Source organism: Gorilla gorilla, chromosome 6 (genome assembly GCF_029281585.2).
Source record: "Gorilla gorilla gorilla isolate KB3781 chromosome 6, NHGRI_mGorGor1-v2.1_pri, whole genome shotgun sequence".
Lineage (NCBI taxonomy): Eukaryota > Metazoa > Chordata > Mammalia > Primates > Hominidae > Gorilla > Gorilla gorilla.
The window spans coordinates 14,173,856-14,188,849 of record NC_073230.2 but is presented as its reverse complement, the minus strand read 5'-3'; the positions used below and the strand labels follow the sequence as shown (position 1 = coordinate 14,188,849).

The following is a 14,994-nucleotide window of genomic DNA, read 5'->3' as shown; positions in this document are numbered from 1 at the left end:
CATGCCCAGCTAATTTTTTGTATTTTTATTTTTTATCATTATTATTATTTTTTGAGACGGAGTTTCACTCTTGTTGCCCAGGCTGGAGTGCGATGGCACGATCTCGGCTCATTGCAACCTCCGCCTCCCGGGTTCAAGCGATTCTCCTGCCTCAGCCTCCCAAGTAGCTGGGACTACAGGCGCCCGCCACCACGCCTGGCTAATTATGTATTTTTAGTAGAGACAGGTCTCACCATGTTGGTCAGGCTGGTCTCGAACTCCCGACCTGAAGTGATCTGCCCACCTCGGCCTCCCAAAGTGCTGGGATTACAGGCGTGAGCCACCGTGCCTGGCCTTTTTGTATTTTTAGTAGAGCCGGGGTTTCACCACGTTGGCCAGGCTGGTCTCCAACTCCTGACCTCAGGTGATCCGCCTGCCTCGGCCTCCCAAAGTGCTGGGATTACAGGTGTGAGGCACCGCGCCTGGCCAACTAGATCTTTTTTATTTTTTACACCCCTCCTTCCTAGATCTCTTCGTTTTTAAAGTAGATACAAGGTCTTGCTGTGTTGCCCAGGCTGGTCTCAAACTCCTGGCCTCTTGTGATCCTCCTGCCTCGGCCTCTATTAGATCTTCAATTTCAGGGGGATTCTGGGAATGAACACTAAACACACTCACGCTATGAGCCTCTGACCCTGGAGCACGGTGTGCTGCTGCAGCATCTCGAAGTTATACTTCTCGTCCGTGGCATGCTGGTCCACTATGAAGATATCCTCATTCAGTTTGGTTATTATAAATCCCAGGTTAAACTGACCAATGATTTCCATTTCTGCAAACATCGTTTTACTGCAGGTAGAAAATGTTAATTATGAGACATTTTACAAGATTATTTTTCTGATTATGTTATACAACACTGTAATAAAAAAAAGTCAAACAATACAAAAACAAAATAAAGTCCCTAGCCATCCCGCTTTCTTTCTTTTTTTTTGAAACAGAGTCTTGTTCTGTCACCCAGGCTACAGTGCAATGGCACAATCTTGGCTCACTGCAACCTCCACCTCCCGGGTTCAAGTGATTCTTCTGCCTCAGCCTCCTGAGTAGCTGGGATTACAGGTGCGCCACCATGCCCAGCTAACTTTTGTATTTTTAGTAGAGACAGAGTTCCACCATGTTGGTCAGGCTGGTCTCGAACTCCTGACCTCATCATCTGCCCGCCTTGGCCTCCCAAAGTGCTGGGATTACAGGCGTGAGCCACTGCGCTCGGCTTAACCATCCCACTTTCTAAAGATAACATTAATTATTCATTCATCCAACTCTCCGGAGAAGACATCAGTTGCTACTATTAACGATTTAAAAATGGAATATATCCTTCTAGACCCTTGTCTCTCTATATAATTTTTTTTAATTTTAAAAAACAAAAATGGAATCTTAATTCTCCATTCTGTCATCACTTAATGCATCTGAAAGACGTTTTCAGACCTGTACACATAGATCTACTTCATTATTTTTTCTTTTTTTTTTTCTTTTAAGACAGAGTCTCACTCTCTGTTGCCCAGGCTGGACTGCAGTGGCGCAACCTTGGCTCACTGCAACCTGCGCCTCCCAGGTTCGAGCGATTCTCCTGCCTCAGCCTCCCGAGTAGCTGGGACTACAGGCATGCACTGCCAAGCCCGGCTAATTTTTTTATTTTTAGTAGAGACAAGGTTTCACCATGTTGGCTAGGCTGGTCTTCAACTCCCGACCTCAAGTGATCCACCTGCCTCGGCCTCCCAAAGTTCGGGGATTACAGGCGTGAGCCACCACACCCGGCCTACTTCATTCTTTTTAATGGCCACATAGGAATTCATTGCATGGATGTACCATAATTTGTCTGACAAATCCCCTACTAAAGGACATTTCAGTTGTTTCCAATTTCAATAGTGCACTCAAAGCTGCAACAAATACTTCTGTGCATAAACCTACTCATCTGTGGGTGCATTTCTGTGAGACAGATGCTAGAGGCAGAACTACATACGTACTTTTTGACGGGAAATCTGTGAAAAGTCACACTCCCACCAATGGTGTGTAAGAGCACCTTTCTGCCAATGCTGGATATCAATCCTTCTCATCTTTGCCAGGCCCACCACTGGGTCCTTTGCTGGGTGGCTTCAACATCTAATGTCATTAAATACTAACTTAGTCAATCTGGACAAAAGACAGACACCACCGCTAACCTTCACACGAGAAATTGACACTGTCATTCTCAGTCCCACACAATTAAACCCGGTGAAAACGGATTTTCCGCAGTATCAGCGCGGTGACGACAAGAAATGGCTCTGTTAAAGCAGCCATGGACGTTTTCTGGTTCTCACCTGGTGGCCTGAGCTGAGGATGAAAGCAGCTGTAATGTAATCCCAGCACTTTGGGAGGACAAGGTGGGCAGATCATTTGAGGTTGGGAGTTCAAGACCAGCCTGGCCAACATGGTGAAACCCCATCTCTACTAAAAATAAAAAAATTAGCCAGGCATGGTGGTGGACACCTGTACTCCCAGCTACTTGGGAAACGAAGGCAGAAGAATCGTTTGAACCCGGGAGGCAGAGGTTGCAGTGAGCTGAGATCATGCCACTGCACTCCAGCCTGGGTGAAAGAGTGAGACTCCTGTCTCAAAAAAAAAAAAAGAAAGGAGCTGATATTGTTGTTTCTTTCTATAAGTGCTCCAGGAAGACCTGGTCCCATGCCACCATGCTCGTCACCATCACAATCAACCACAGGGGACAGTTTGGTGAACTGTGAGACCTCCACATGGCATGGATTACTGAGCCCGCATTTCCTATGGTGAGGGGCTCCACACAGAGCTCAAATCCAAGTCATAACCAAACCAGTCCCCAAATCCTATCTTTGAGGGTCTGTTTCCTGGTACCGATTCCATATCAGGCAGAGTGCAATCAATCAAGAGACAAAAACCACACCAGTGATTTTAACAGGGACTTATTATTATTTTTTTTTAAGACAGGGTCTTGCTCTGTCACCCAGGCTGGAGTGCAATGGCATGATCATAGCTCACTGGAGCCTCAAACTCCTGGGCTCAAGTGAGCCTCCTGCCTCAGCCTCCTGAGTACCTGGGACTACAGGCGTGCAGCAGTGTACTTAGCTAATTTTTTTTTTTTTTTTTTTTTTAGAGATGGGGCCTCATTATCTTGCCCAGGCTGGTCTCAAACTCCTAGCCTCAAGTGATTCTCCTGCCTCAGCCTCCCAAAGTGCTGGAATTACAAGGTGTGCACCACCATGCTAGGCCTGAGGAGGAAAAATGTATAGTAAAGCATTACACAAACTAGCAAAACGTGGTTAACTACTATGCTAAGAAATACAGGAATGGAAAATGCTACTACCCTAGGGAAGAGGGAGAGTCCTCAGAAAATGAACTCTTTTTCTTTTTTTTTTTTTTTTTCTTTTTTTGAGATGGAGTTCGCTCTTGTTGCCCAGGCTGGAGTGCAATGGTGCAATCTCAGCTCACCACAACCTCCACCTCCCGGGTTCAAGCGATTCTCCTGCCTCAGCCCCCCAAGTAGCTGGGATTATAGGCATGCACCACCATATCCCACTAATTTCGCATTTTTAGTAGAGAAAAGGTTTCTCCATGTTGGTCAGCCTGGTCTCGAACTCCCAACCTCAGGTGATCCACCCACCTCAGCCTCCCAAAGTGCTGGAATTACAGGCATGAGCCACCATGCCCAGCAGAAAAGGAACTCTTGTAAGAGGCTCCTACCCACTCAGGCTGAGTTTCAGACCTCCTTGGAGCAGGAGTGGCCGCAGCCTGCTGGATGGAGAGAAGGTGCCAGAGTGAGTGATGACGCAGGAACTCCTGCCCCGCAGGAGGGAAGGAAAAGAACATCCCAGAAGCATCCCAGATGCCAGCACAAATACCACCTCCCCTGGCGCCGATCCCAGGCACTCCCGGGAATCGTCTGAATGTGCCCTGGTTCCCAGTACATAGATAATCTGCTCTAAAGCTGGTGCTGCCCTAAAAGACCCAAGTCTTCCATGTGTTTGGAGTCTGTGTCCTGCCACAGAGAACAGGATCTGGCCAGGCGCAGATGCTAGAATTACAACTGCGCACTACCGTGCCCGGCCAATTTTACTGTAGAGACGAGGTCTCCCTATGTTGTCCAGGCTGGTCTTGAACTCCTGGGCTCAAGTAATCCTCCCTCCTTGGCTTGGCCTCCCAAAGTGCTGGGATTACAGGCATGAGCCACTGCACCCAGCCTCAAAATACTCTTAATAAAAAACTTTACCTGGCCAGGTGTGGTGGCTCACACCTGTAATCCCAGCACTTTGGGAGGCCAAGGTGGCTGGATCACCTGAAGTCAGGAGTTCGAGACCAGCCCGGCCAACATGGTGAAACCCTGTTTCCACCAAAAATATAAAAATTAGCCAGGCATGGTGGCGTGCCCCTGTAATCCCAGCTACTCAGGAGGCTGAGGCAGGAGAAATGCTTGAACCCGGGAGGTGGAGGCCGCAGTGAGCCAAGATCGTGCCACTGCATTCCAGCCTGCGCAACAGAGCGAGACTCTGTCTCAAAAAAATAAAAAATAAAAATAAAAATTTTAAATAAGAAGTAAAAAAGTAAAAAATTAAAACTTTACCTTATCTCTTTTCTTAGTTCATCTTCGGCTGCTTGATTTTCTCCAGGACAAATCTTTGCCCTAAACTTCCTGTAATTCTGTTCCCCTTCACTTTGCTGTGCTTCATGATGTAACTGCTTTATTCGTTTAGCTAAAGAACTCATAGAAAAGTCCAGGGGCACAACTTTCTTATTAATTTTCACAGCTACATCAACCTGAGAGGCTGACACGTCCTGAGTATTTACTAACTTTTGACGAATGTCAGAACTGGAAAGAACTTCTTCTTTTTTAAAACGCTTTGTGTTTGGGGTTGCGAGATTAGTTGGCTGAGGCAAAACTCGAAATTTACATCCGGTATCTTCCTGGTTTGAATGGCAGTCCACATCTGAAAAAGAGTCGTCAGTTTCAGGCGCTTTCTCCTGAGAGTCCACATGTTCCTGCGAGCCCCTGTCCCCTGGGGAGCTGGCCGCACACTCGCTGCTGCAGTGACTGCCCGTGTCTGGGATGCTGAACCCCTCGGAATCCACGGAAGTGCTGCCGTGCCCCGAGTCCTTCTCCACCTCCGCTCTGTCCGTAGGGTCACTGGGTCCCTGACTGGAACTCGCTGCCTCTTTCTGAGGTCTCAGGACGCCTCTGTCAGAGATGGCATCTGAAGTGCTAGAAGACGGCATACCCCTTTTCTGTCCTAGAGGGCTCCTTCTTGGTTCTGGAGTCTTTGGGCTGTGAGGCTTGTTCTCTGTTGTGTGACGAAGAGAAAAGGCCTCTCGCAGTCTGGAAATGGACACGTCCCTTTTTTCTTCTCCAGTCCTTAATGAAGGGGATTGATCCTGCTTTTCTACCACGGGCTTTTCCAAATCCACTGCATGCATTTTTATTAAGTTACCTAAGCAAACGTGGACGGAGAAGAGGGTCAGGGACTATCCTGAAATGGTGAGAGGACGTGCTTATGTGAATAGATACTTCACAAAAGAGGAGATCCACATGCTAATTACACAGATGAACACGGTTCAATGTTCAAAATAAAACTATAATATGGGCCAGGTGTGGTGGCTCACGCCTGTTATCCCAGCACTTTAGAAGGCCAAGGCAGGGGGATCACATGAGGCTAGGAGTTCAGGACCAGTCTGGACAACATGGCAAAACCCTGTTTCTACTAAAAATACAAAAGTTAGCCGGGTGTGGTGGCACATCTGTCATCCCAGCTACTTGGGAGGCTGAGGCACGAGAATCCCTTTAGCCCGGGAGGCAGAGGTTGCAGTGAGCCAAGATGCCACCACTGCTCTCCAGCCCGGGTGACAGAGCAACACTCTGTCTCCAAAAAAAAAAAAAAAAAAAACCACAACACAATGCGATATGGCCATATACTCACCAGAATGGGTAAAATTAAAAAAACAACAAATGCTCACAAAGATCAGGATCAAGCGGAATGCTTGAATACCTCTGGTAGGAATGAACCTGGTACAGCTGCTTTGAAAAGTTCTCTGGGAATACCTCCTAAATCTGAATGTATGCACACCTGCAACCCAGCATAGCTACTCCTATCAGAAGTGCCTATCGGCCGGCACAGTGGCTCACGCCTGTAATCCTAGCCCTTTGAGGTCAGGAGTTTAAGACCAGCCTGACCAACATGCTGAAACCTCGTCTCTACTAAAAATACAAGAAAAATCAGCAGGGCATAGTGGAATGCACTTATAATCCCAGCTACTAGGGAGAATGAGAATAAGGCAGGAGAATCACTTGAACCTGGAAGGCAGGGTTGCAGTGAGCCAAGATCACTCCACTGCACTCCAGCCTGGGTGACAGAGTGAGACTCCCTCTCAAAAAAAAAAAAGAAGTGCCTATCTATGCTCGTCAAAAAGACGTGGATGAGGATGTTCATGACAGCATTCTTCATTATAGCCCCACACTGGAAACAATTCAAATATTCACAAATGATGATATCTGACTATAATGGAACACTGTATAGCGAACGAATAAATGAATTTTGCCACATGACTTGGGTGAATCTCACAAACAAAATAATGAGAGAAAGAAACAAATCACAGAAAAGGACAGACTGAATAACTTCAAATTAAAAACAGATTAAACTATACCGTTTTGGGTTTTTTTTGTTTGTTTGTCTGTTTTTTGGAGATGGAGTCTCGCTTTGTCGCCCAGGCTAGAGTGCAGTGGTGCAATCTTGCCTCACTGCAAGCCCTTCCTCCCGGGTTCATGCCATTCTCCTGAGTCAGCCTCCTGAGTAGCTGGGACTACAGGTGCCCGCCACCACGCCCGGCTAATTTTTTGTATTTTTAGTAGAGACAGAGTTTCACCGTGTTAGATAGTCTCAATCTCCTGACCTCGTGAGCTGCCCGCCTCGGCCTCCCAAAGTACTGGGATTACAGGCATGAGCCACTGCACCTGGCCTAAATTCTACTGTTAGAAGTCAGGAAATCCCAGCATTTTCAGAGGCCAAGGCTAGAGGACTGCTTGAGCTCAAGAGTTTGAGACCAGCCTGGGCAACATGGAGAAACCCCATCTCTAATGACATTAGCCAGGTGTAGTGGTGGGTGCCTGTAATCCCAGCTACTCAGGAGGCTGAGGCAGGAGAATCTCTTGAACGTCGGAGGCTTCAAGGTTGCAGTGAGCCGAGATCGCATCATTGCACTCCAGCCTGGGTGACAAGAGCGAAAACTCCATCTCAAAAAAACAGACATGACAAGGGAGTTAAAAATGCAGTCACTGCAGACTTCTTCTAATCATATATCTTATATGACGTCATCCGTTTACAATTTACAAAAAACTAGAGGTACTTGGAGGCAGCTACTCGGGAGGCTGAGGCAGGAAGATGGCCTGAGCCCAGGAGTGTGACGCTGCAGTGAGCTACAGTGGCACCACTGCAGTCCAGCCTGGGTGACAGAGCAAGTCCCTGTCTCAAAAAAGAATTAAAAATGATAAAATAATATAAGAGACTTTGTTTTCATGTCAAAAAAAAGTTTACTTGGAAAAAATAAGGAAACACATTAGCTAAAAGCTTTAGAAGCTGTTTGTACACAGTATTTTTCTTACCTGCAATATCCAGCAGTGGCTGCTGACTGACATTTAGCTTGTTGACATCACTATCAAACATTCCTATCAAAGAGGTCTTTAAAACTGCCAACAAAAGCTTTTCCTCTTGTAGCAAAATTTGCCTTTTATCTGGAGTAACATTGATATCAACACATTCTAAGGAAAAAAAGAAAACATATTTATTATGTTTAAATTCACTTTTATTTTATTTATTAATTATTATTTTCAGACAGCATCTCACTCTGTCGCCTAGGCTGGAATGCAGTGGCGTGATCTCAGCTCACTGCAACCTCCGCCTCCTGGGTTCAAGTGATTCTCCCTGCCTCAGCCTCCGAAGTAGCTAGGATTACAGGCGAGTGCCACCACACCGGCTAATTTTTGTATTTTTAGTAGAGATGGGGTTTCACCGTGTTGGCCAGGCTGGTCTCGAACTCACAACCTCAAGTGATCCACCTGCCTTGGCCTCCCAAAGTTCTGGGATTACAGGTGTGAGCCACCGCGCCCAGCCAAATTCACTTTTAACAATAGAAATTTCCCCATCTATTATTTCATTCACTTGTATTTATCACAAGTGCTATTAAAAACCTTACAGTGTCCAGGTTAATATTCATAAGTTATGAAATCAGCTTTTTCAAATAAATGAGCAAAAGACAATTTTTGAATAGACAAAATACGGAAGGGCTTGATTAGGTAAATTGTTAAAGGAAAAGCAAATAAACACATAAAAATAATTTTAAATATGCAACCTAAAATAAGATATTTTAATCCCCTACTGAATTTAGCTTAACAATTATAATACCTAGTACATTATAGGTAGGTGTGTAAATTGGTACATCTAGAACACAATACAGAAAAAGCCTTAAAATGATCATATTCACTGACCCAGTAATTCTACTCCTGGCAATTTATATTCAGAATAATTAAAGATGTAGGCTGAGTGCAGTGGCTCACACCCTGTAATCCCAGCACTTTGGGAGGCTGAGACGAAAAGATAAGTTAAGGTCAGGAGTTCAAGACCAGCCTGGCCAACATGGCGAAACTCTGTCTCTACTAAAAACACAAAAAATTAGTCAGGCGCGGTGGCAGGTGCCTGTAATCCCTGCTACTCAGGAGGCTGAGGCGGGAGAATCGCTTGAACTCAGGAAGCGGAGATTACAGTGAGCTGAGATTACACCACTGCACTCCAGAGTCTTGCTCTGTCTCAAAAAATATATAATAATAAAGATGCAGATAATGATTTAATTATAAGGAAAGTATTTATAATTTCCAAAAACTAAAAACAACTTAAATTTTGAAAAATTTAAAAATTAAAATACCAAACTATAACCATGCATTGGAATATAATTCACCTATTAAAACCACATTTCTGATCAATTTCTAATAACATGGAAAAGAAAACATTCACATCTAAGGATAAAGAGCAGTATACAAAATTATTTTCTCATCCCAAAGAATATGGGAGTAGGGGAGAGAAAGAGAAAGAGAGGACAGAAGATATTTTTTAAGGTATGTACCTATGTATTTCTAAGTACCTAGAAAAAATACTCAATTACAATAAACCAAAATTTTAACAATCAGAAAAAAAAATCTATATGAAATGAATTATTTATGAAATTAGGAAGAACATTTAGTCTACTTTCTCCCTTGGTTGACATTAAAAAAATTACATTTTCCTAACAATATAATTAACATAGACTCAAGTAGAAAGCAGGAACTCTGTTTAAAAAAAAAAACAAAATTATAGGGCCGGGTACGGTGGCTCATGCCTGTAATCCCAGCACTTTGGGAGGCCAAGACGGGCAGATCATGAGGTCAGGAGATCGAGACCATCCTGGCTAACACGGTGAAACCCTGTCTCTACTAAAAATACAAAAAATTAGCCAGGTGTGGTGGCACGCACCTGTAGTCCCAGCTACTTGGGAGGCTGAGTCAGGAGAATCGCTTGAACCCGGGAGGCAGAGGTTGCAGTGAGCCGAGATCACGCCACCACACTCCAGCCTGGGCGACAGAGCAAGACCCCGTCTCAAAAAAAAAAAAAACAAAAAAAACTTACATGACCATAAATTGTTATCTCATTCCAGTCATAGCAGAGCTGTAGAATTTCATTTTATTCTTTGAGGCATTAGTCACTAGTCGTACTGAAATGCCAATGGAACTTACCTGAATCAACAGAAATGTTAAGAACAACAAATGGATACTGGTGTCGATTATACATGTGGTAGACCTCATTCACGAGTCTGCAGACCTGCACAAAATACAAGGAGTAGAAAAGAATAAATGACAAATGTTCCCGGCCCCCTACATTCTAACAACATACTATTCTAACCAACCAGCATGTTCTTAGAAGGGGATACTTTTTTGTTTTTTTTTTTTTTTGAGTCAAGGTCTCTCGCCTTGTCACAGCCTGGAGTGCAGTGGAGCAATCATGGCTCACTGCAGCCTCAACCTCCCAGGCTCAAGTGATCCTCCTGTGTCAGCCTGACATGTAACTTGGATTACACGCAGGATTTTTTTTCTTTTTCTTTTTTGACGGAGTCTCCCTCTTGTTACCCAGACTGGAGTGTAATGGCACGATCTTGGCTCACTGCAACCTCTGCCTCCGGGGCTCAAGTGATTATCCTGACTCAGCCTCCAGAGTAGCTGGGATTACAGGCACACGCCACCATGACCAGATAATTTTTGTATTTTTAGTAGAGACGGGGTTTCACCATGTTGGCCAGGCTGGTCTCGAACTCCTGACCTCAGTTGATCCGCCCGCCTCAACCTCCCAAAGTGCTGGGATTATAGGTGTGAGCCACTAAACCTGGCCTAAGGATACATTTTTTAACAGCTTTACTGAGATATGACTAACATGGAATAAACTACACATATTTAAAGTGTGCAATTTCATAAGTTTTGACATATACACAAACACCTGTGAAACTATCCCCACAATCAAGATAATGAATATATCCATCACCAAAAGTTTCCTCACAACTCTCAAAGTGTTATTTCTCTAATCATAGATTCCTAAAACTGAGTCTTTTTCCAACTTAAAGTTGCTCTCCGAGAAATTCTAGTGACATGCGGGCACAGCTTAAATGTTCATAAAACACATTCAATGTACATAGAAAAGTATTTATGACATTAAAATGTCATTAGAAATAAACCTAAATATCACATTATTAATAGTTATAATTAATAATTTTGAATCAATCACACTATAAGTTAAAAAATTTAGAAGTTCAACCACATCTGGCAGATTACAAGCAAACTCTAAAGCATCATTGAAAAACAGGGGCCGGGAGCGGTGGCTCACGCCTGTAATCCCAGCACTTTGGGAGGCCGAGGCAGGTGGATTGCCTGAGCTCAGGAGTTCTCGACCAGCCTGGGCAACACAGTGAAACCCCATCTCTACTCAAATACAAAAAATTAGCCGGGCATGGCAGCATGCGCCTGTAATCCCAGCTACTCGGGAGGCTTGAACCTGGGAGACGGAGCTTGCAGTGAGCCGAGATCATGTCACTGCACTCCAGCCTGGGCGACAGAGCGAGACTCCATCTCAAAAAAAAAAAAAACAAAAACAGAAAATATTACTGAGGTACAATGTTGTGTTGCTAAGATACAAACTCAAAAAACCCACGTCATCATATCAAGATGATCAGTTTCAATCTGAGGCAGAAGTAATCTGAGCCCTTATTTTCCTAGGAAAATAGAAAGCAGGAAGAGAAAATATAGAAATCTATAGAAAATATAGAAACCATGGGCCGGGCGCGGTGGCTCATGCCTGTAATCCCAGCACTTTGGGAGACAGAGGCGGGTGGATCACGAGGTCAGGAGTTCGAGACCAGCCTGGCCAATGTGGTGAAACCCCGTATCTACTAAAAATACAAAAATTAGCCAGGTGTGGTGATGCGTGCCTATAGTCCCAGCTACTAGAGAGGCTGGGGCAGGAGAATGGCGTGAACCTGGGAGGCGGTGCTTGCAGTGAGCGGAGATCATGCCACTGCACTCCAGCCTGGGGATGACAAAGCGAGACTCTGTCTCAAAAAAAAAAAAAAAAGGAAATATAGAAACCATGTAATCAGTCTATACTGAAAGGTGACACAGAATGTTATAAAATGTTTAGTTTCTTCAAATAGTTTTAGTTTTTACAATAATAAATATACTGGTAATATGTGTTTATATATTTACGTATCTATACACACAACACATATAACGTATATATACAGATACAAACACACTCACGTATATGCAATTTAAAAAACTATACAGAGGCCAGGCACGGTGGTTCACACCTGTAATCCCAGCACTTCGGGAGGCCAAGGCAGGCAGATCACGAGGTCAGGATTTCAAGACCATCCTGGCCACATGGTGAAATTCCGTCTCTACTAAAGACACAAAAAATTAGCCGGGCATGGTGGCCCGCGCCTGTAATCCCAGCTACTTGGGAGGCTGAGGCAGGAGAATCGCTTGAACTTGGGAGGCAGAGGTTGCAGTGAGCCAAGATCGCACCATTGCACTCCAGCCTGGCCAACAGAGCGAGACTCCGTCTCAAAAAAAAAACCCAAAAAACAACAACAAAAAAACTGTACACAGATAGATGTGCTCCTTAACTTACGATAGGGTTATGTCCTGATAAACCCATAAGTTAAAAATATTGTATCTGCCGGGCGCGGTGGCTCACACCTGTAATTCCAGCACTTTGGGAGGCCGAGGTTGGCGGATCACGAGGTCAGGAGATCGAAACCATCCTGGCTAACACGGTGAAACCCCGTCTCTACTAAAAATACAAAAAAAATTAGCCGGGCATGGTGGCGGGCGCCTGTAGTCCCAGCTACTCGGGAGGCTGAGGCAGGAGAATGGCGTGAACCTGGGAGGCGGAACTTGCAGTGAGCCGAGACCACGCCACTGCACTCTAGCCTGGGCGACAAACAAGACCCCGTCTCAAAAAAAAAAAAAAAAAGAAAGAAAAGAAAATATTGTATGTCAAAAATGCCTTTGTGATAACCTAACCTACTGAATGTCCTATCTCAGCCTTGCCTCAGAATACTTACATAGTCTATAGGCAAAATAACCTATTTTATAATAAAATGTTGAATATCTTCTGTAATTTATTGAATACTATACCGAAAAACAATGGTTCAATAGGTACTTGAAGTATGGTATCTACTGCAAAAAATAACTTCTGCAGCAAGGTAAAGTAGTAGAAAAAAATATATATATATATTTTTGAAACACAGTCTCGCTCTGTCACCCAGGCTGGAGTGCAGTGGCATAATCTCGGCTTACTGCAAGCTCCATCTCCCAGGTTCAAGCGATCCTCCTGCCTCAGCCTCCCATGTAGCTGGGATTACAGGCGCGGGCCACCATGCCTGGTTATTTTTTGTATTTTAGTAGAGATGGGGTTTTGTCATGTTGGCCAGGCTGGTCTCGAACTGTTGGCCAGGCTGGTCTCGAACTCCTGGCCTCAGGCAATCCACCCGCCTCGGCCTCCCAAAGTGCTAGGATTACAGGCATGAGCCACTGCGCCCGGCCAGAAAAGTCTTCAGTTGAAACATCTGAAGCTGGGGGCCATCTGCAGTAAACTTCTGTAAATGCCCAAAATAAGATAATGTTAAAGCCATGTTTCTCAAAGTCCCGAGTTCCATGTAAACTGCCTATTATCAGAAAAAAGTTATCAATTAAAAGTCAAAGGCATAAAGAACAAACTAATACAAAAAAATTTTAAATACCTTTGCTGGGTCACAAGGCCGCCGGTTGATAAAGAAAAACTGTCTGTCTGTTGAACTCCTTCCAACTCCATGCGTGCATTGTGAAATGAAACCTGAGATGCTATTCAACATTAATATGGTAAGAGCAGGATTCCAGAGGGAAAGGGATTAGAAATACGATCACATGGCACATTCTTAAAGTGAAATGAAAACAAAACACCAGGTGACATGCTGATAAGGATCACTATTGCAGTTCACGGGTATCTGTGCTCCAAATCTTGATGAGTCATCAAAGAACCAGACCTTCTGGAATATTCTAAAGCTCCTACAGTCAACCAATGCACCACAGGTGATGCAGTGCGTCCAAAACTGATGTGTTGCAGCTCTCCTTACCCTTCCTGATAAATCCTCAGCCTCCGTAAGGAGTGGATCGCACTTCAAATGCATTCTCAGAACCTCCGTGCTGCCGCCCCTGGTTTGTCAATGAAGTCTAACCACTTGTGCTCAGGATTTTGCCCACATTCCCTCCCCTTTCAAAATCTCCCGGATAAGAAGCTTGTATCTCATGTCTTGGTAAAGCGCTTGCTGCACATGAGACCCACCCCAGAGATACCGGCATTTGCAGAAGAACACCACCTTCACATAAACACATAAAGCTCCATGTTTACCATTTCAGGCATAAGCCAAAAGCAAGTGGAGGAAGAGTAAGAAATATAGATCTCAAGGCAACAAACAAACAAACAAAAAGAAATACAGATCTTAGGCTGGGTGTGGTGGCTCATGCCTGTAATCCCAGAGCCTTGGGAGGCCAAGGTGGGTGGATCACCTGAGGTCAGGAGTTCAAGACCAGCCTGGGCAACATGGTGAAACCCCGTCTCCACTAAAAATACAAAAAATCAGTCGGGCATGGTGGTGAACACCTGTAGTCCCAGCTTCTCGGGAGGCTGAGGCAGGAGTATCGCTTGAATCTGGGAGGCAGAGGTTGCAGTGAGCCAAGATCACGGCACTGCACTGCAGCCTGGGCAACAGAGCAAGACTCCATCTCAAAAGTAAAAAAAAAAATATATATATATATACACAGATAGATAGATATCTTTACAGGACCAATCCTATTTATGGAAGTGTCTATTTTCTTATACGAAAAGTAATGACACTGAACTGCCTTCATCAGATGCCAGGAAAGTCAAAATCATTTAAAATGATAAAATAATTTACAAGTTAGTCTAACTAAACAGAGCCTTAAAGAAGACCTGCTCAACAGAAAACCACCTGAAATATACCAGTTACTCAGAACATGGTTTGAATTAAGTAACTGAGTCCTTTGTATAAATCATCTTTCTTAGCAACAGCATTGCTCACAGTTTTATAAAGGACATAAAAAACTATTATCCCTAGCCAGGTGTGGTGGCTCATGCCTGTAATCCCAGCACTTTGGGACACCAAGGTGGGCGGATCATCTGAGGTCAGGAGTTTGAGACCAGCCTGGCCAACATGGTGAAACCCTGTCTCTACTAAAAATACAAAATTAGCCAGGTGTGGTGGCACGTGCCTGTAATCCCAGCTACTCAGGAGGCTGAGGCAGGAGAATTGCTTGAACTCAGGAGGTAGAGGTTGCAGTGAGCCAAGATAGCGCCATTGCACTCCAGCCTGGGCAACAAAGCAAGACTCCATCTC

General features: G+C 44.5%; 1 protein-coding gene across 9 annotated transcripts in view; it reads right to left on the bottom strand.

The window, feature by feature from the left end:
* The window catches only part of PMS2 (PMS1 homolog 2, mismatch repair system component), a 38,502-nt gene that overhangs the window by 11,391 nt on the left and 12,117 nt on the right, over nt 1–14,994 (bottom strand). For 5 of the 9 annotated variants that reach the window (XM_031013114.3, XM_055346520.1, XM_063708090.1 and 2 more), the window contains 5 exons: nt 13,342–13,441; nt 9,788–9,872; nt 7,628–7,783; nt 4,601–5,462; nt 655–822 (listed from right to left, as the gene is read on the bottom strand). In XM_031013114.3, the coding sequence (XP_030868974.2) occupies nt 655–822; nt 4,601–5,462; nt 7,628–7,783; nt 9,788–9,872; nt 13,342–13,441 (1,371 nt within the window). The remainder of the gene's footprint in view (nt 1–654; nt 823–4,600; nt 5,463–7,627; nt 7,784–9,787; nt 9,873–13,341; nt 13,442–14,994) is intronic. The other 4 variants (XM_031013112.3, XM_055346523.2, XM_063708091.1 and 1 more) reach the window with 1 other exon arrangement.